General features: G+C 39.2%; 1 protein-coding gene and 1 pseudogene across 3 annotated transcripts in view; one reads left to right on the top strand and one right to left on the bottom strand.

Annotated features, from left to right (window-relative positions):
- The window catches only part of HSD17B4 (hydroxysteroid 17-beta dehydrogenase 4), an 88,709-nt gene extending 68,743 nt beyond the window's left edge, over nt 1-19,966 (bottom strand). For 2 of the 3 annotated variants that reach the window (XM_030818180.1, XM_030818188.1), the window contains exons 1-2: nt 19,782-19,966; nt 15,415-15,468 (exon numbers count right to left, since the gene is read on the bottom strand). In XM_030818180.1, the coding sequence (XP_030674040.1) occupies nt 15,415-15,468; nt 19,782-19,839 (112 nt within the window). In that variant the 5' untranslated portion in view covers nt 19,840-19,966. Of the gene's footprint in view, nt 1-11,525; nt 11,600-15,414; nt 15,469-19,781 lie in introns of those variants that run through there. The other variant, XM_030818195.1, reaches the window with a different exon arrangement.
- LOC115832034 lies at nt 2,753-2,876 on the top strand (annotated as a pseudogene).
- Nucleotides 19,967-20,862: the final 896 nt, after the last annotated feature.

Here is a 20,862-nt window from a genome sequence, read left to right as displayed (position 1 = left end):
AATAAGAATAACAAAGTTAATTTACACAATAATTTATGAAAAAATTTACAAAATAACATGCAAAAACTAATAAAAAGATACATAGATAAATGCCAAATAACTTGTAAAAACAGAACTTAAGAGAACTACTTGAAACAAAGAATCTGCATTGTGAAAGGATCTTCTCCGTAGGGTTATTGCACAGATTTTGAAAGCTATAACAATAAAAAAAGTTACTAATTAATAAATAGCATAATGGTATATATGAAAATGTAATAGTTATGATTAACACAATTTTTTTTTAAACAAGTTTTTTTTCTTCTGAAAAATTGCGCTTTTCAAAACTGGGGTGAGAGTTGAAAGTGGAATTGGATAAATAAGTAATGGGATAATATGGAGAAAAAGCCAATGCCTAAAATCAGCTAAGGCATATATATTTTCACTTAACTTTTTAAAAACAGGAAATGAGTTTTTCTAAATGTGGACTGAGATTTTTTTCTGACAGTAAAATACGATAAGTCTTATTGAAAATAAAAATGTTACAAGACAAAAAAAAATGTTACAAGACACAAAATAATAGAAAGAGGCTTATATTATCCCTCAAGAGATGGAAAAAGTGTTAGGATTCTCAAAAGACTGAATTCTTATTAATTGTTCATTTCAATGCAATTATTCAAATGACAGGAAACAACCAGCTAAAAAACTCAAGATTTTAAGACAGCTAACAGTCTTTTATGATCCTTTTAAGCACAAGAAAGTTCAAAAGCAAATTAGAAAACGTGACACTTAAGTGAAGAAAGCATTGTTTGATTGTGCAATGAAACACTACCCCCAAGTGGAAATTTTACAAAGCGCAACCAGGCAGGCAAGCATTGAAAGCTGGATAAATAACTTATTGAGATCAATCATGGGCAGTTAAATAATATTGGGGTAAATTTATCTCAAACAAATCTCTACATTAGAGACCACTAAATTGACACTGACCTATTCAGCAATCCTACTATCACCAGAGCGAAATCACAGAAATTAAAATCTTAACTAGAAAAATACTGGTTAGATGTCATCAAGATGGCCAACTACAGGTGCCCAATCCTTGTCTCCTCTGCAGAGAAGGATCAAAACAACAAATAACAGCACTTCAGGTAGAATGTCTAAGGGAGAACATGAAAATTGAGCAAGGAAGTGACAAAAACCCTCTGAGGCACAGAAACTCTGCATGGCAGCTTAGAGGGGGAAGTGAAGCATCCAGATGGAATCAGCTTAGAGCTGACAGGGACTTCCCATTGTGGGCAAAAGGTTCAGTGGGGGATACCCAAGAGTCGCCATTACCATCACAAATATCTGCAATCACAGACCCTGAGCTCAGTATAGGAACCTGCCTGGAGTATACATAGCTGAATTGCTCCTGAAAAGGAACACAAGCTGAGTCCTCCCCATCCCATGAGACCCAAGCTGTTACAGTATGACACCATTTTGGGAATGGAACCACTGCTGGTGTGCATTCTGACCTGGAGGCCAATAGCCCAGACATCTCCACATCCTAGGGGTGCCATCTGCCATCATCCCACCATGCCCACACAGAAGGCTGCAGGATCATGACCCCAGCTAGTTTCAGTAGTCCACTATGACTTCAGCACCTGAGTCCATGCAGCACCCTACACTCCAAAAAATAAAAAACAGACATTCAAGTACAATGGGGACGCTGCCACCAAGAAGAGAAAGGCTGACATACGCATTCCCCAGAGACTGAGAATTAGCCTGGCCAGTATCTATCACCTCAAGCAACCATGATGCATCTAGCAGTAAAGCAACCATGTGCCACATGTGCCCCATATGGACCAAGACAACTGACACCACCAGCAACCCTTCCCCCTCCCATGGAGGATCTACCATGCACCATGCTCACTCACCAGGGACTGACAACTAACCCATCTGGCAATCCCTGTTCCCAGCAAAACTGTGCCACTGTCTCCACAAACACCAAAGTCAAGGCCACTGAGGCACATGCAGACACTGCTGATGTTGATTACAGCCAAAGAAATCACAAGGCAATTACACATCTGTGCCCAACCAGAAGCTAAACCAAACACCTAACCTAACTGATATATAGAGAAAAAAGTCTTTCCCTACAAAAGTTAATTCATAAAAGTGGAAGATACGACTGTTCTGCTAGACACACAAATATCAATGTAGGAACAAAAGAAATATGGAAAAACAGGCCAGGTGCAGTGGCTCACACCTGCAATCCCAGCACTTTGGCAGGCCGAGGCAGGTGGATCACTTGAGGTCAGGAGTTCGAGACCAGTATGGCCAACATGATGAAACCGCATTTCTACTAAAAATAACAAAAATTAGCCAAACATGGTGGTGGACACCTATAGTCCCAACTACTAAGGAGGCTGAGGCAGGAGAATTGCTTGAACCAGGAGGCAGAGGTTGCAGTGAGCCAAGATCATGCCACTGTACTCCAGCCTGGGCAACAGAGTGAGACCCTGTCTCTAGGTGGATAAATAAAGAAATAAAAATAAAGAGATATCTTTCTTTAAACATTTTAAGTTAAAAAAAAAAGAAACATGGAAAAACAAGGAAACACGACACCTCCAAAGAAACACAACTCTCCAGTAACAAACCTAAATAGAAGAAAATCTATGAAATTCCTGAAAATGATGATCTTAAGGAAATCCAGTGAGATACAAGAAAAATATAGATAGATAATACAAGAAAATCAGAAAAACAATTCATGATCTAAATGAGAAATTCAACAAAAAGATGTATCATTAAAAAGAAAAACAGAGCTTAAGAATACAATGAATAAACTGGGCTGAGTGTTCACACTCATGTGTAAGATGTGCCTCCCTCAAATTTTGTCATGAAATAAGCACATTGCCCATCTGATAGGAAAAAGAAAAAAAAAAAAAAACAAGAATTCAATGAATGAAATTTAAAAATACAACTGAAAGCTTCAACAACAGACTACATCAAGCAAAAGAAAGAATATTTAAACTCAAAGACAGGTCTTTTGAAATAACCCAGTCAGACAAAAAAAAAAAAAAAAGGAAAGAGAAAAACAAGAAAAAGAATGAAGAAAGCCTATGGTAGTAATGGGACACCATTAAGTAAACAAATTTTTACATCTTGAGAGTTACAGAAGGAGTGAAGTTGGGCATAGAAAACATTTTAGCTGAAAACTCCCAAGTCCTGAAAGAAAGATGGACATCCATATCCAGGAAACTCAAAGGTCTTCAAATGGATTCAACTCAAAAATGTCCTCTCCAAAGCACATTCTTGTAAAACTGTCAAAAGTCAAAAACAAAAAGAGAATATTAAAAACAGCAAGAAAAAAGCATTAAGTCACATATAAGACTTATTAGACTAACAGCAGATTTATCTGCAGAAACATTACAAGCCAAGAGAGAATGGAGTAACATTCAAAACGCTGAAAGAAAAAAAAAAAAAACCTGCCAGCCAAGAATACTACTCCAGCAAGCTATCCTTCGGAAATAAAGGAGAAACAAAGTCTTTCCCACACAAGAAAAAACTGAGAGAATTTATCACCACTAGACCAGTCTTAAAAGAAATGCTTATGGGAGTCCTACATCTGGAAGTGAAAGGATGAACTACCACCATGAAAACATATGAAAGCTTAAAACTCACTGGCAGAGCAGATACACAAATGAGAAAGAGAAAAGAATCCAATTTTGTCACTACAAAAAAACCACCAAACTGAAGAGATAGACAATAAAAGATAAAGAAAGGAACAAAGAACATACAAAAAAAAAAAAAACAGAAAACAATTAACAAAATGACAGAAGTTCTTGCCTATTTATCTTGAATATAAATGAATTAAATTTCCCAATTAAAAGACAGAGATTGGTTAGATAGATTTTTTTAAATACTCAACTATATGCTACCTGTAAGAAACTCACTTTACTTGTAAAGACACACACAGACTGAAAATGAAAGGACAGAAAAAGATATTCTATACAAACAGAAACCAAAAATAGGCAGAATAACTACATTCATAACTCAGTATACACAAGGCATTTGTTCCAGGACACTCCACGTGCATCAAAATCTGTGTCTACTCAAGACCTGAAGTTGGCCCTGTGAAACCCATGTATACAAGAAGTAGGCCCTCCATATATGCAAATTTCACATCCTATGAATATTGTATTTTCTATTGATGCTGGTTTTTAAAATATAAATGTATAAGTGAACCTGCACAATTCAAACCTATGTTGTTCAAGAGTCAACTATATACTTACATCAGATATAATAGACTTTAAGTCAAAAACAGTGCAAAGCGAAAAACAAGGACATTATATAAAGATAAAGGTATCATTTCAGCAAGAGGACATAACAGTTGTAAATATATATGCACCCAACACTGGAACACCCAGATATATAAAGCAAATGCTACCAGATCTAATGAGAAAGATAGATTTCAATACAATAATAGTTGGGGACTTCAATACCTCACTCATGGCATTGGGCAGATCATCAAGAAAGAAAATCAACAAAGAAACTTTGGACTTAAACTGCTCTGTAAACAAAATGGACCAGTAAGACCGCTGCTCTAGAAATGAAATGGTCCTAACAGAAGTTAACAGAACATTTGACCCAACAGCTGCAGATACACATCAGCACATGGAACATTCTCCACAACAGACCATAAGTTAGGCCACAAAATAAGCCTCAATAAATTTTTTATTTGATATGATTTTGGTTTCTAGCCACAATGAAGAAAAACTAGAAATCAATAACAAGAACTTCGGACACAGTACAAATATATGCAAAGTAAACAACATATTCCTGAATAACCAATGGGTAGCAAAGAAATTAAGAAGAAAATTTAAACATTTCTTGAAACAAATGAAAATAAAAACACAATATACCAAAGCCTATGAAACACAGCAAAAGCAGTACTAAGAGGAAAGCCTATAGCAATAAATGCCTACACTGGAAAAGAAGAAAGAATTCAAATAAACAATCTAAAAATGCATCTTAAAGAACTAGAAAAGCAAGAACCAAATCCAAAATCAGTAGATAGAATTAATAAAGATCAGAGAAGACATAAACGAAATTGAGACTAAAAAATTACAGAAGGTCACTGAAACAAAAAGTTGGCTTTTTGAAAAGATAAACAAAACTGACAATTCATTAGCTAGACTAAGAAAAAAAGAGAAGACACAAATAAAATCAGAACTGAAAAAAAGACATTACAACTGATACCACAGAAATAAAAAAGATCATTAAAGACTATGAACAACTCTACGCCAACAAACTAGAGGAAAACTGGACATAGACACATGACCTACTACCAAGATTCAACTCAGAAGAAACAGAAAATCTGAACAGGTCAATAACAAGGAACAAGATTGAAGCAGGTATAAAAAGTCTTCAAAGAAAGAAAAGAGCAGTATCAGACAGTTTCACTGCTGAATTTTACCAAATATTCAAAGAACTATTACAAATTCTTCTCAAATTATTTCCAAAAATTGAAGGGGGTGAACAGATTTCTTCCAAACTCATTCTATGAGGCGAGCATTATACTGATACCCAAACCAGACAAGGACAAAACAACAAAAAAAAAAGAAAACTGAAGTCCAATATCCCTGATGAACACAGTCACAAAAATCCTAAACAAAATACTAGCAAACGGAATCCAGTTAGAAGATTATATATCATAATCAAGTGAGATTTAGCCAGAGATGTAGCGATGGTTATGTGTATCAATAAATGTGATATATCACATCAACAAAATAAAGGAGAAGAAAACCATCTGATCATCTCGAGAGACACAGAAAAAGCATGTGGTAACATTCAATATTCCTTCATGATAAAAACTCTCAACAAATTAGGTACAGAAGGAATGTACCTCAATACAATAAAGGTCATATATTACAAACCTGCAGCTAACATCATACGCAAGAGGGAACAGCTGAAAGCTTTTCCTCTAAAAACTGGAACAAAATAAAAATTCCCACTTTCACCACTCTTATTCAACATAGTGCTGAAAGCACTAGCCAAGGCAATTAGGCAAGAGAAAGAAATAAAGGGCATCCAAATTAAAAAGAAGGACATCAAACTGTTCCTGTTTACAGATGACAAAATGCTATATATAGAAAAACCTAAAGACTCCACCAAAAAACTCTTAGAACTGATAAATGAATCCGGTAAAGTTGCAGAATACAAAATCAACATAAAAAAATCAGTAGCATTTCTATACACCAACGTGTCAGGCCACTTCTGCATTGTTATACGAAATACCTGAGGCTGGGTAATTTATAACGAAAAGAGGTTTAATTAGAGTATAGTTCTGCGGGCTGTATAGGCAGGCCTCCAGCATCTGCTCCTGGTAAGGCCCTCAAGAAGCCTCCAATCATGGCAAAAGGCAACGGGGGAGCAAGTGCATTGCAATGGCAAGAGTGGCAGCAAGAGGGAGAAGGAGGTCCCAGACCGTTTTAAACAACCAGATCTCACATGAACTGAGTAAGAACTCACTTATCACCAATGGGTTGGTGTTAAGCCAATCACATTTCAACATGATTTGGAGGAGAAAAACATCCATACCATATAAACCAATAACAAACCAGCTGAAAAAGAAACCAGAAAGCAATCCCATTTACAATCACCAGAAAAAAAAATAATAAAATACCTAGAAATAAATTAACCCGTTCATGGATTGGAAGAATTAGTACTGTTAAGATGGCCATACCACCCAAAGTGATCTACAGGTTCAATGCAATCTCTATCAAAATGCCAGTGGCATTCTTTTTTTGCTGTTGTTCCTAGCCACTAGACAACCAGGGAACCAGTGACATTCTTCAAAGAAATAGAGAAAAAAAAATCCTAAAATTCACATGAAACCACAAAAGATCCCAAATAACCAAAGCAATACTGAGCAAAAAGAACAAAGCTGAAACTATCACACTACTTGACTTCAAAATATACTATAAAGCTAGAGCTACCAAAGACCGGGCGCAGTGGCTCATGCCCATAATCCCAGCACTTCAAGAGGCTGAGGCAGGCAGATCATGAGGTCAAGAGTTCGAGACCATCCTGGCCAACATGGTGAAACCCTATCTCTATTAAAAAATATATAAAAATTAGCTGGGCGTGGTGGCGGGTGCCTGTAGTCCCAGCTACTCAGGAGGCTGAGGCAGGAGAATCGCTTGAACCCAGGAGGCGGAGGTTGCAGTGAGCCGAGATCACGCCATTGCACTCCAGCCTGGGCGACAGAGCAAGACATCATCTCAAAAGAAGAAAAAAAAAAAAAAAGCTACAGCTACTCAAACAGCAATGGTAGTGACATAAAAATAGATACATAGACCAATGGAACAGAATAGATAACACAGAAATAAATCCACACATTTAAAACCAATTGATTTTCTACAAAGGTGCCAAGAACATATGTGGGGGAAAGGACAGTCTCTTCAATATATGGTGCTGGGAAAACTGGATATCCATATGCAAAAGAATGAAAATAGACCCCTATCTCTCATCATATACTAAAATCAACACAAAATTTATTAAAAACCTAAACATAAGACCTGAAACTATGAAACTACTAGAAGAAAACATAGGGGAAACATTTCAGGACACTGGTTTGGGCAAAGATTTTATAAATGAGATCTCGGAAGCACAGGCAACAAAAGCAAAAATAAACAAATGGGACTAGATCAAACTAAAAAGCTTCTGCACAGCAAAAAAACAATGAACAGTGAAGAGACAACTTGCAAAATGGGAGAAAATATTTGCAAACTATTCATCCAACAAGAGATTAATATCCAAAATACATAAAAAACTCAACACCAAAAATAAAAAATAAATAACCCTAATAAATAAATAATAAACAGTATATTTTTAAAATGGCAAATGAACTGAATAGGCACTTCTCAATGGCCAGGTGCGGTGGCTCATGCCTGTAATCTCCGCACTTTGGGAGGCCGAGGTAGGCAGATCATTTGAGATGAGGAGTTTGAGACCAGCCTGACCAACATGGTGAAACCCCGTCTCTACTAAAACTACAAAAAAAATAGCTGGGTGTGGTGGCAGGTGCCTGTAGTCCCAGTTACTCAGGAGGCTGAAGCAGGAGAATCACTTGAACCCGGGATGTGGAGGTTGCAGTGAGCCAAGATCACACCACTGCACTCTAGCCTGGGCAACAGAGTGAGACTGTCGTTAAAAAAAAAAAAAAAAAGACATATAAATGGCCAAGAAGCATAAGAAAAAATGTTCAACATCACTAATCATCAGGAAAATGCAAATCAAAATCACAATGAGATCATTTCAAGTTAGAATGGCTACTATCAAAAAGGCAAAAAAAAAAAAAAAAAAAGGATGACAAAAATGTGGAGAAAATGAAACTCATATATTATTGGTGGAAATGTAAATTAGTACAGCCATTATGTAAAATAGTATGGAGGTTATTCAAAAAAACTAAAAACAGAACTACCATATGAATTAATCCCATTGCTGGGTATATATAACTCAAAGGAAAGGAAATCAGTATGTCAAAGAGGTACCTGCATTCCCATGTTTACTGCAGCACTATTCACAATAGTCAAGATACGGAACCAGCCTAAGCATTCATCAACAGATGAATGAAGAAAATGTGGCACACGATACATAATAGAATACTATTTAGCCATTAAGAAAATGAAATCCTGTCATTTTCAGCAACATGGATGAGCCTGGAGGAAATTATGTTAAGTAAAATAAGCCAGGCACAGAAAGATAAATACAGCATGTTTTCACTCATATGTGGAAGCTGAATAAGTCGATCTCACAGAAGTACAGAGTATAAGACTGGTTACTAGAGGCTGGGAAGGGTAGCAGGGAAGAGGGGAATAGGAAGAGATTGATTAACCAATACAAAATTACAACTAAATAGAAGGAATAAGTTCTAGTGGTGTATAGTACTCTAGGGTGATTATGGCCAACAATAATTTATACTGTATTTTTAAATAACTAGAAGAAACGATTTTGAATGCTCCCAATGCAAAGAAAGGATAAATGTTTGAGGTGATGGATATGCTAATTACTGATTTGATCATTACACACTGTACAAAGGTATGAAAATATCACACTGTACCCCATAAATATGTATAATTATTATGTCTATTAAAAATAATAAGAAAAGAAAATCATTGGTACATGCTGAAAAGCTTAGATGTACAAAGAACATTAAAAATACTTTTTGCAGTTATACACAAAGAGAATTATATTCATAACACGTGAGACTGTTACTACTTAAATGTATAGCTAAAATTCTAGTAGTAATAATAACAACTTATACTGATATGTGTTTACTTCGCATTTCAATACAACCGCTATGTACACTGATGCATTTAATCTCCCGATAGCTTTTTAACAGATTGGCAGTAACAACTGTTCCTACTTTCACAGATAAGAAAACAGTCTGGAAAAGATTATCTTACCACAGGTCCCTAAGTCTATAAGAAATGGCAAAATTTACATTAGAAATTGGACTTACTACAGTACCACTCTGCCCCTCAAATGTGTTAAGCAAGTTTCTTTTACCCTAAAAAGATCATTATTTCCACTAAGCAAAAAAAAGAAAAAAATCACATTTTTGGGGAGGATATGAAGGAAAAGATAAATCAACCACCCAACTCAGACAAATAGCTTTCAAATAGCAAAAAATGCTAAGACTATGATAGTCAAGGGTCAAGTCTTTTCAGCTGAAACCATCAAAATGTTCCAAAGTGTGATACATTTGTACATTTTCCATATAAAATCTAGTTCATAACCCTGGAGGGTTTTTTTTAACATGATCTTTTCCTCGTTTCTGTCATTTTAAATAAATCAGTGACTTGGACAGTCTATTAACTACAGAAGATTTTTCCTAAAAAGCATTCCCAAAATTTTATCAAATACGTGCTATATTGGGAATGTAAGAATATTGGGAAATCCTTTTTGTTTTTTCTTGAGACAGGGTATCACTGTCACCCAGGCTGAGTGCAGTGACACAATGATAGCTCATTGAAGTCTCAAACTCCCAGGCTCAAACCATCCTCCTGCCTCAGCCTCCTGAGTAGCTAAGACTACAGGCATGCACCACCACACCTGGCCTTTTTTTTTTTTTTGGCAAAGACAGCAGGTCTTGCTATGTTGCCCAGGCTGGCCTGCAACTCCTGGCCTCAAGCAATCCTCCTGCCTCAGCCTCCCAAAGTGTTGGGATTACAGGCGTGAGCCACTGCACCCAGCCAGATCCAAGGAATTCTAAAACACACTTAGATCCGATAAAAAGTATTCTATAAGTAGGTAAACAGATAACTAAGTACAAGGTACCAAATTATCAGGCGTCAAAAGCCTGAAAATAGAACCACGTGTTTGTGAGAATGTCTGTTACCCCACATTCTCACAACATTGGTTATTATCATTGCCTTCAGTCTGACAATTAAATGATTGTAATTTGTAGCTCATTATTTTGGTTTACATTTTTTGAGCACTAGTAAAGTAATATTTTATTTTCATGGCTTGTATTTATATTTATTATTGTTTTGCCTATTTAGTTCACATTTTATTTGGGATACTTGTCTTTCTTATAGATTTGTAAATGTCCTTTGTTTATAAAAGATCTTAATCCTTTGTTACATAAGATACGAATCATAAATTCCTTTACTGAAATGTTGAGAAATAAAGTTCTTATCTGAGCATCAATATTACTTGATAAGTATTATGTACATTGCTTTTTACCCCATCTCAGGGTAAAAGTCAGTCCTCTGAACTAAAGGTCCTATGTAATCTGGCCTTCGAGGACCCCTCTGCCCTCATCTCTCACTTTTGTCTCCCTTATGACCTTGCTCGCTATAGAACCACACTGGCCCCCTTCCTAACCCTAAAACATACCATGCCTGCTCCGGCCTCAGTAACCTGGCTTCAGCTGCTTCCTCTGCCAGAGATGCTGTGGCAGCAGATCTCCTCAAGGCGCACTCCTTCACTTCCTCCAGTCTCTCCTTAAAAGTCTTCTTTCAGCATTTTCTGTTCCATTCACTCATTTTTTTCTCCACAGCACCTACATCTATTATATTTTTACATACGTATTTGTTGATTATCTGTCCCTCCACTGCCCCCCACTAGAATATATGCACCATGAAAGTAGGGACTCTGTTTTATTCCCACTATATTCCTCCGACATCTAGAACAGTGTTTGCTACATAATAGACACTTAATAAATACTTGTTAGGTGAATAAATGAATCTATTTGATGTTGTCTATTAACCTTATTACTTTTTTTAAAACCTGCAAATGACAAAATAACAAACTGCTAAGAACTACTCTAGCTCTTAAAATGACAAATAGCTAAGAGCTACTCTAAATTTATTCAAAGGTTTTCCCCCATAATCCAGGTTGGTGATAGTCATGGAGGTATCCAACGGAGATGTGGGTATTTTATGTACGGCTCATTTATTATAAGCTGGAATTCACATGTGCCTTCTTACGATCTTTCTCCTGTATTATATCAGTTTCACTTATTCAATCAGTATATATTCTTGATTACTAAGTACTATACTTACCCTTGCAGAGAGTATATCAGTGCCTAAAGCAGCCTGCGATGGTTTAAATATTTATCTCCTCCAAAACTCACGTTGAAATTTAATCCCTGATGTGGCAGTATTGAGATGTGGAGCCTTGGCTGGGCACGGTGGCTCACGCCTGTAATCCCTGCACTTTGGGAGGCTGAGGCGGGCGGATCACGAGGTCAGCAGATCGAGACCATCCTGGCTAACACGGTAAAACCCCATCTCTACTAAAAATACAAAAAAAAAAATTGGCTGGGCATGGTGGCAGGCACCTGTAGTCCCAGCTACTTGGGAGGCTGAGGCAGGAGAATGGCATGAACCCGGGAGGTGAACCCAGTGAGCCGAGATAGCGCCACTGCAGTCCGGCCTGGGCAAAAGAGCGAGACTCACTCTCCAAAAAAAAAAGAGAGATGTGGGGCCTTTAAAAAGTGATTGAATTGTGAGGGCTCTGCCCTTATAAATGCATTAATCTATTCATGGACTAACGGATTAATCGGGTAATGAATTAACAGGTTATCATGGGAGTGAGACTAGTGGCTTTATAAGAAAAGAGACCAGAGCCAGCACACTCAGCCCCTTGCCCTGTGATGCCCTGTGCCATCTTGGGACTCTACACAGTCCCCACCAGAAAGGAGGCCCTCCTCACCAGATGTTACCCCTCAGCACTGGACTACACAGCCTACATAACTGTAAGAAATAAATTCCTTTTTTAAATTACATTACCCGGTTTTAAGTGTTCTGTTATAAGCAACAGAAAACAGACTAAGACACAGAGCTTTTCCTTTTAGCATCTAGGAGAAACATGTATAAGGGTGCTAGCATGTGCCTTGAGTCAACAAGACCTCAGGTTCCCTTTGATATATCCAGTTCTTGAGCAGAGTGACTCATATATGGTAAGCAGGGACTGATACTGGTTCCTTTCTCTTCCGTTTCTGAAAGGCTTTAATTTTTTGTCATTTACCCTCACCATAATCCTGGAAGTTAGGTAAGACAGCTACAAACAGAGAGGTCATGTAATTAGGCAGCAGAGCCAGGATTTATAACTTGGCCTGACTTCAAAGGCAATGCACCTTGCTCACTACAGTTCACCTTCCAGCTGTCAGGATCCCATAGTGGTTAAAAACGATGGCTCTAGCATCAGGCCACAGGAAGTTAAGACTCAGCTTTACCATTATTATGTAACTGTAGCACGGAAAAGTCAATCTTACTTAAAAAGACTGTAATTCAATTTACCCAAAGGTGTTACTTCAGTTCAAGAGTAGAACTCCCTTTCTTTTACTAAGGAGTTCTTTTTGTTCCTTTTTGTCAGTCTTTCTTGTGTTTATGTCCTCAAAATAAAACTTACTATTCAGACAACCATATAGTTCACCTACTAAGGAAACCTCAAAACTACTGAATTCCCAATAACCTGCTTAAGATATGCACAAGCATTTCCTGAAAGATGTAATTGACACAAAAGCAAATGTCCCTTTTTACAGGATCAGCCTAAGGCTTAGCAATTCTTATACCAAATTTAAATATTCCATAAGCTTTATATTATGGAATATAAAACATAGCAATCAGATTAACACAAAATTGGAGACTATCTTAAATGATGCCCCTAACTTTTGGCTTAGCCAAATGATTTCCTTTGGCCAATGAAATGTCAGTAGAAGTGATATGCCACTTCTAAAAAGAGGTCAGGAGTTCAAGACCAGCCTGGCCAAGATGGTGAAACCGCATCTCTACTTAAAAAAAAAAAAAAAAATTTGCCAGGCTAGGTGGCAGGCACCTGTAATCCCAGCTACTTGGGAGGCTGAGGCAGAGAACTGCTTGAATCAGGAGGCAGACGTTGCAATGAGCCGAGATCACGCCACTGCACTCCAGCCTGGGCAACAAAGCGAGACTCCATCTCAAAAAAAAAAAAAAAATCAGTGTGTGTGATGCAACTTGGAAACACGGTGTCTATGATGTACACGTAAAAAGGCTAACAGGTAAGACACAGACTTTAAAAAGGAATAGAAAACATGAGTCAAAATTTCTGCACTTTCACACAGATTGAATTCTCCTCTTTAAGACTAAACTAAATCTGGCTCTTCATTCAAGTTTACGAAATATTTTTCTTCTACATTCTTGGACTTTATCAGGACTTGACACAAGTATCATCTCTACTATAATAATGCAATTACAGAATAGATAGACACAGCATCTCTGTTTAATTTTTTCTTAGAATTCAAACACTCCTAATCTGAATTTAAGAAATTGAGAGGGAACAGGGAAATAAAGGAAAACTGATGCACAGGAACACACTGTTATAAAATTTTTTATAAAACAGGTTTATAAACTAAGTTTATGTCTTACTCAAGAACAAAAAAAAAGAAATGTATTCAACCAATCTCATACCAGCCCTTCCCCCAAAAAAGTATATCAACAATAAAAGAACCAATGAACAAAGTACCTTCTTTGCACAAAAAAAATTCCAGATCCTTTAGTAGATACAAAAGATAAAACAAGATCCTTGCCGTTATAGAATTGAGCAGAAAAGATGTAAATAAATAAAAACGTATAAGGTAAAAATATTAAGAACTAAATAGCAACATAAAAAGAGAAGGAAAATTAAAAATAGTAACAGCATGTGTCTTTAGGCCTCAACATGAGCTATTCTTGGGAAAATCTGACAAAGTGGGCCTGAAATATATACTCGCTGTCCAAATAATACAATGCCAAAATTCATCCCTGCCATAAGAAGCAGATTGGATTAGCAGACAGTGGCTATGATCTTAAACAAGGAACATCCAAAGCGTCAGTGTTCCTTCCATAAAGATAAGCTACAAATCCACAATGAAGGAGAAAAGTGTATCAAGTGCTCTGCTTAGGGCTTGTTTAGAAAACCTGGTTGCTTGCTTACTCTTTTGTTATATGTGTCTCCCTGAACCAACTGATGAAAATTCGTCTCTCTGTATTGCCTTGTAAGATGTCAGAAAGCTGAAATTAGAAGATCATTGTGGGCCCACAATTTTATCCCAGGAAATATGCTAATAAGTACTGGGTCCTACACATCCCCCTGCACTTAGCACCCATTTAGTTATTCCCCACAAAGGCTCAGTTGTGGACAAATTCGTTTCTGTGTCCACACCAACTGTCAAGCACATTAGGTCAGTCCAAACCATGTAGATTACTAAAACCTCCCACCTTTGGGATTCTTCAATACAGTATCTTCCATCTGACCCCTCCACTACTAAACAAAAACTCATATAACTGCCCCCTCAATTAAATTTTAAAAAGCTTCCAGTTGAAAAGTTTTGATGAAAGAGTCAAGAAACCCATACTTTAGATTCCTTGACTCCAAACTTCCAGTTCTCAAAGTTCAGTTATTTCTTACTTTTATCAATACACTTACAGGGACTCTCTTTTGATCTCGCACCAGTAGATGAACATCCTGTCTCAAAAAATTACAGCCTACAATTTACTAAAGTCAAGAATTTCCTTTTATACAATAAATGCTTGTCCCCACCCTTTTCTGTGAGAAACAGGGTTTTGTGCCATCACCTAGATTGGAGTGCAATGGTGTAATCATAGTTCTCTGCAGCCTCGAACTCCTGGTCTCAAGCGATCCTCCCACCTCAGCCTCCCGAGTCACTAGAGTTATAGCCACAAGCCAGCATGCCCACCCCCTAGCCCTTCGTTATCAATTCTGTTAAGTTGGGAATTCTGTGAAACTGGTTCACTTTTAAAAGTAAGTTAGAAAGACAGCTTTAGTTGGGGTAAAAACCTTCTGGCAAAAGTAAAAATTAACAATAAAATTCAACCTTGACAAATTATTTGATAGAAAGACAAAGATAGCTTATGAAGATTGTATTTTGGTTATCAGCTACGGATTAAAAAGAAAAACACACCAACTTACCAACAACTAACGCTCCTCTTTCTGCAAAAGCCAGGGCATAGGCTCGGCCCAATCCTAATCAAAAACAAAATAATCAGAAAGTTGAAGAAATGTCAGCGTAATTTTTTTGGTCTGCTCAACTCAATCCCCATTTAAAGAAACTGGTGAACAATTAATTACATTTTAACGATACTCTCAACCTATCCTATCACTGATATTCTCAACCTATCCACTCTCTTCTGCTTGCAGAGGTTGGAAAGCTTAAAACTGTATTTTTCCACCTATTCTATTACCATTTCCTACCATTCTACTTAGCTGCTAGGATGCTGTGAAATGGGTTCCACCATCTGATGCATCTGCATAAAATTTAGAAGGTGGAAGTGAGGGCCGGGCGCGGTGGCTCATGCTTGTAATCCCAGCACTTTGGGAGGCTGAGGCGGGCGGATCACGAGGTCAGGAGATCGAGACCACGGTGAAACCCCGTCTCTACTAAAAATACAAAAAATTAGCCGGGCATGGTGGCGGGCGCCTGTAGTCCCAGCTACTCGGAGAGGCTGAGGCAGGAGAATGGCGTGAACCCGGGAGGCGGAGCTTACAGTGAGCCGAGATTGCACCACTGCACTCTAGCCTGGGCGACAGAGCGAGACTCCGTCTCAAGAAAGAAAAAAAAAAAGAAGGTGGAAGTGAGACAGAGACCACCTTACTGGGAGTTCTGGCTGTTGTTGTTGTTAAGAAGCTAATTTTCTTGAAAGTTCCTAGGTATTCAAAAACTGACTATAGCAGCAACTTCTTCATTCAGCTCCCTAATCCCTGGATGGCAGCTTCCATACTTCAGGTCCCTAGTGCCAGTGCTACTTGAGCTGTGGCACAGCTCCAATGACAGCCTCAGAGGTACTGCCTCCTCTAATGGATCAATTTCCTATTGTTTCAGAAGTTATTCTAAGAAGACCTGCCTAAAACCTAATTGCCTGTATTGAATCCTTTACTGCTTAAAATATCTAGTGGTTTCTGTATCCCACAGTGAACCTTGACTACACAGTCATCAAACACAGAAAATATTTAATTGTGACTCAAAGCTATAAGGTATAAATTTATATATCCAAAAAGAAATTTTATATATGTATATATATATATATATATATACACACATACATACAGAGACAGAGAGAAAGGTTTGCTTTTTTCTTTTTTTTTTTTGAGATGCAGTCTCACGCTGTCGCCCAGGCTGGAGTGCAGTGGTGTGGTCTCGGCTCACTGCAACCTCTGCCTCCCAGGTTCAAGTGATTGTCCTGCCTCAGCTTTGAGAGTAGCTGGGACTACAGGTGCCCACCACGACACCCAGCTAATTTTTGTATTTTTAGTAGAGATGGGGTTTCACCATGTTGGCCAGGATGGTCTCGATCTCTTGACCTAGTGATCAGCCCACCTCGGCCTCCCAAAGTGCTGGGATTACAGGCGTGAGCCACCATACCCAGCCAAGAGAGAAGTTTTATAGGCATAGAGTATCTCGGGAAAAATACATTAGAAACTGGCAATTAATGGTTACCTCTGGAGAACAGAACTATGTGGCTAGCAACAAGGGATGGAAGGCTTACTTCTGGATTGTTTTTCTGTATTGTTTACATTTTTTAATATGTGTCTATTTTTTACATTTTAAGTTAATTGATAAATTTCATTGACAAATGAATAAATTTAATTAACAATTTATATTTAGTATAAATTAATCAATAGGTATACAAATAACAAACTGAGATGCATAAATTATTAGCCCCTTCCAAAGACAACCCAAGGCCAGGAGCAGTGACACATCTGTAATCCCAACACTTTATGAGACAGAGGTGGGCGGATCATTTGAGGTCTGGAGTTCAAGACCAGCCTGGCCAACAGGGTGAAATCCCGTCTCTACTAAAATCACAAAAATCAGCCGGGCGTGGTGGTGTGCACCTGTACCCCCAGCTACTTGGGAGGCTGAGGTAGGAGAATTGTTTGAACCCGGAAGGCAGAGGTTGCAGTCAGCCGAGATCATGTCACTGCACTCCAGCCTCGGCAACAGAGCAAGATTCCCTCTCAAACAAAAACAAAAAGAACCAAAAATATACAGTTTTCCAAAACTAGGAAATTTTGCCAAATAACTTATTTTAGAATTTAATCCAAGCAGAAGGATCGCTTGAGGCCAGGAGTTTGAGACCAGCCTAGGCAACAAAGCGAGACTCCATCTCTTGAAAACATTAAAAAATTTGGCCGGGCGCGGTGGCTCATGCTTGTAATCCCAGCACTTTGGGAGGCCGAGGCGGGCGGATCACGAGGTCAGGAGATCGAGACCGCAGTGAAACCTCGTCTCTACTAAAAAATACAAAAAAATTAGCCGGGCGTGGTGGCGGGCGCCTGTAGTCCCAGCTACTCGGAGAGGCTGAGGCAGGAGAATGGCGTGAACCCGGGAGGCGGAGCTTGCAGTGAGCCGAGATTGCGCCACTGCACACTCCAGCCTGGGCGACAGAGCGAGACTCCGTCTCAAGAAAAAAAAAAAAAAAAGAAAACATTAAAAAATTAGCTGGGCGTGGTGGCACACGCCTATAGTCCTAGCCAGTCTGGAAGCTGACGCAAAAGGATCACTTGAGCCCAGGAGTTCAAGGTTACAATGAGCCATGATCAGGTGACTGCACTCCAGCCTGGGTACAGAGTAAGACCTTTTCCTCTGAAAAAAAAAAAAAAAATTTTAATCCACTCTGAATGGGTAAGAGAATTTAATCAGTTTATGAACAGCAGGTGCTAAGTTCATAACTGTCTAGTCATAATTCATTGTTTCACAAAATTAATTTTGTGGGTTGCAATTACAATTTATAAATAAAACAGACCAGAAAATAAATTTCAGGGTGCACTGCCTGTACTACACACTGCATCATGAACTGGTTTTAAATACAGATGTGTGTGCATGTGTAAGTGTACTGCGTCCTGGTGTAAAATGTACTGCATACCATGTGTAAGTATGCTAATGGTGTCAAAAGAAGCAGTCCCCATCCTTGAATGATTTTCAGATATAGCCCCTGAAAAGGAAAGTCTCCTTAGCAATGGCAAAAGCGTCTTAGAATGTAATTAATCCCTGGACCTCCTGCATGAAAATTATCCAAGAGCTGTCAAAAAAGATTTAAAACACCAAGCGTTGTAAAACACATTATTTACATCAAAAGCAAAGTGTAAAAACGTTTTCCTAAAAACATTTAGAAGGTATGGGTACACCCAAATACATGCCCATGCAGATATAACCAGACACCTATGGGTATAAAATACTTGGCTATTCATCAGTACTGAAAGCATTTTCTGAAAGGCAGCGTAAGAAGCCACTTTATCAATACAGATATGAAAGTACATAGGAATTAACTGACAGAATTCCAGTTTGTAATGTTTAATATATAACTCAAATAATTCATGCATTAGGGCCTTTCCAGGTATAAGGTACTACCAGTGGAGAATCAAAGGTGCATCATATCAAGATCCCTGCACTTGGAGGTTACAGAGGTCACCCACTGGTGAGAAACTAATGTAAAATCTCACTGCACAGCATCTATGTTGCTATGAACGGTTTGTTTTAATTTTTTGTACTTTAAAAAATGGGGTTATTTCACGTAACAATTTTCCATTTTGCCGCTCCTGAAATACAGGCAACTTTCCCACTGGCCGGTCCACTTCGGAATTCTCTGCTATCCAGTTCCTCAAATGTGCCCATCCTACTCCCATTTTCTTTCTCCATCATACGCCTGACCCCTGTGCGCATTTGAGCTTACAACCTCTGCCAAGACTCCAGGGGATTTCGAGTACAGTTTGTGACTTGCTAAGCATACAAACTCCAACGGGAAAGAGCTCTTATCAGACGCCCTCTTTAAAGAAGGCCCTCTCACGAACTTAAAATCGTACGACAGAGGGAAACGAACACTGAACGACTGAATGACTTTTCAGGAGCTGACATCTCTGCGCTTCAGAGGGCGAATTCCAGCCCCCACTCCTCGCGGCTTTTCAGTCCTTTAAAAGACTAAGCAAAGATCTAAGAGAGTTAATTGCAGGAAGAGTAACAATCGATGCCTACAGATAAGCGTTAGGGAGAACTTTCACCCAGTTTTGCAACCAGCAGCCCAGCCTGGCCTGTCCCCTCAGGCAGGACCTTGGAAAGCCCACATCGGGGTGCTGGGGAGAAGCGGGCTGTACCCGCCTGAGGGACCAGGTGTTTCTGGCTCTTTCCTCCCCAACAGATTTGGTGTCTCAAGAATAGCCATTCCCCTCCCCACCACCTCAGCGGCGTAACCTCAGCTGCGGCTGCGCGCGTATCCTGGCCCGAAAAGAGCGGCCGGCAGCGCGACAGCAAGTCGCGCGACCTCCAACCTTCGCATGCTCACCTGCCCCAGCGCCGGTGACCACTACCACCCGGCCGTCGAACCTCAGCGGTGAGCCCATGAATAAGGCCTGCAGCGACACACACACGAACAAGCAGAGCCGCTGGAGGCGGACTGCGGGACAGGAGGAGGCAGGGAATGGACGGGGCGGGACGAGGGTCAGTGACTTGCCGATTTCTGGTAGGAAGATGCGCGCAGAGCGTGCGGCTCCCTTGGAATCCTGGGAAATGTAGTTAAGAGTGACTCCACTTGCTGGAAGGACCTGCCCAAGAGTGGACTTGAAAGGGCCATTTCTGCGTCTGGAAACAATGTGAGCTGCTAGGACCTGTGTAGAAGAATAGTTGATTCGACACCCTGCGTTCACCTATTCACCTATCGTTTCATCATTCACTCAGTAAACGTTTTCTGGGTTTAGTTGCTGACCGAGAGAAACAGCATGCGGCCACTATCCTTGAGGGGCTTCCAGAGATAGCCCTGGGAAGGAAAGTCCCCCTTACGGATGGTAAAGATTTGTCAGTGTAATAATCCCTGCATTTCCTGCATGCACACATCAGGGAACTGCCAAAATGTAGAGTCCTGGACCCCCCACTGCTTACCTCCCAAAATAGAATCTCTAGGGACAAAAACATTTTGACAAGTGTTCCTAAATGATCTTGCGTTTGTATGTTAAGAACGGTCGTAGTTCAAGCGATATTTATTGAGCATCTCCTGAGTTTTGATAGGGTTCTCAAGCTACTCAGAGTCAGATGGTAAACTTTCAATAATGGTGCAGCCTAGACTTGTGACAAATGTGTGTAAGTGTGGTAATGGTGTCAATACAAACAGACCCTATCCCCGCTGGGGAGAAAGAGGAAAAACTTTCTGAAGGAGGTGAAGCAGGACCTAAAGTGGTGACCCCTGCAAAGAAAGAAGGGCATTACAGGCAGCACCAACACTAGCTAGGTTTGGGGAGAAAGAGGGTAAAGCCACAAAAGCAAAGCCAGCAAGATCATCTTTAGATGTTTGAATTTTGTGCTGAAAAATTTAAGCAGGATTACTCCAGAGAGTGGTGGGAACACATTTACATTATGGAAAGATCACTTTG

The sequence above is a fragment of the Nomascus leucogenys genome, chromosome 2 (genome assembly GCF_006542625.1).
Source record: "Nomascus leucogenys isolate Asia chromosome 2, Asia_NLE_v1, whole genome shotgun sequence".
NCBI lineage: Eukaryota > Metazoa > Chordata > Mammalia > Primates > Hylobatidae > Nomascus > Nomascus leucogenys.
This window is presented reverse-complemented; position numbering and strand designations above follow the sequence as displayed.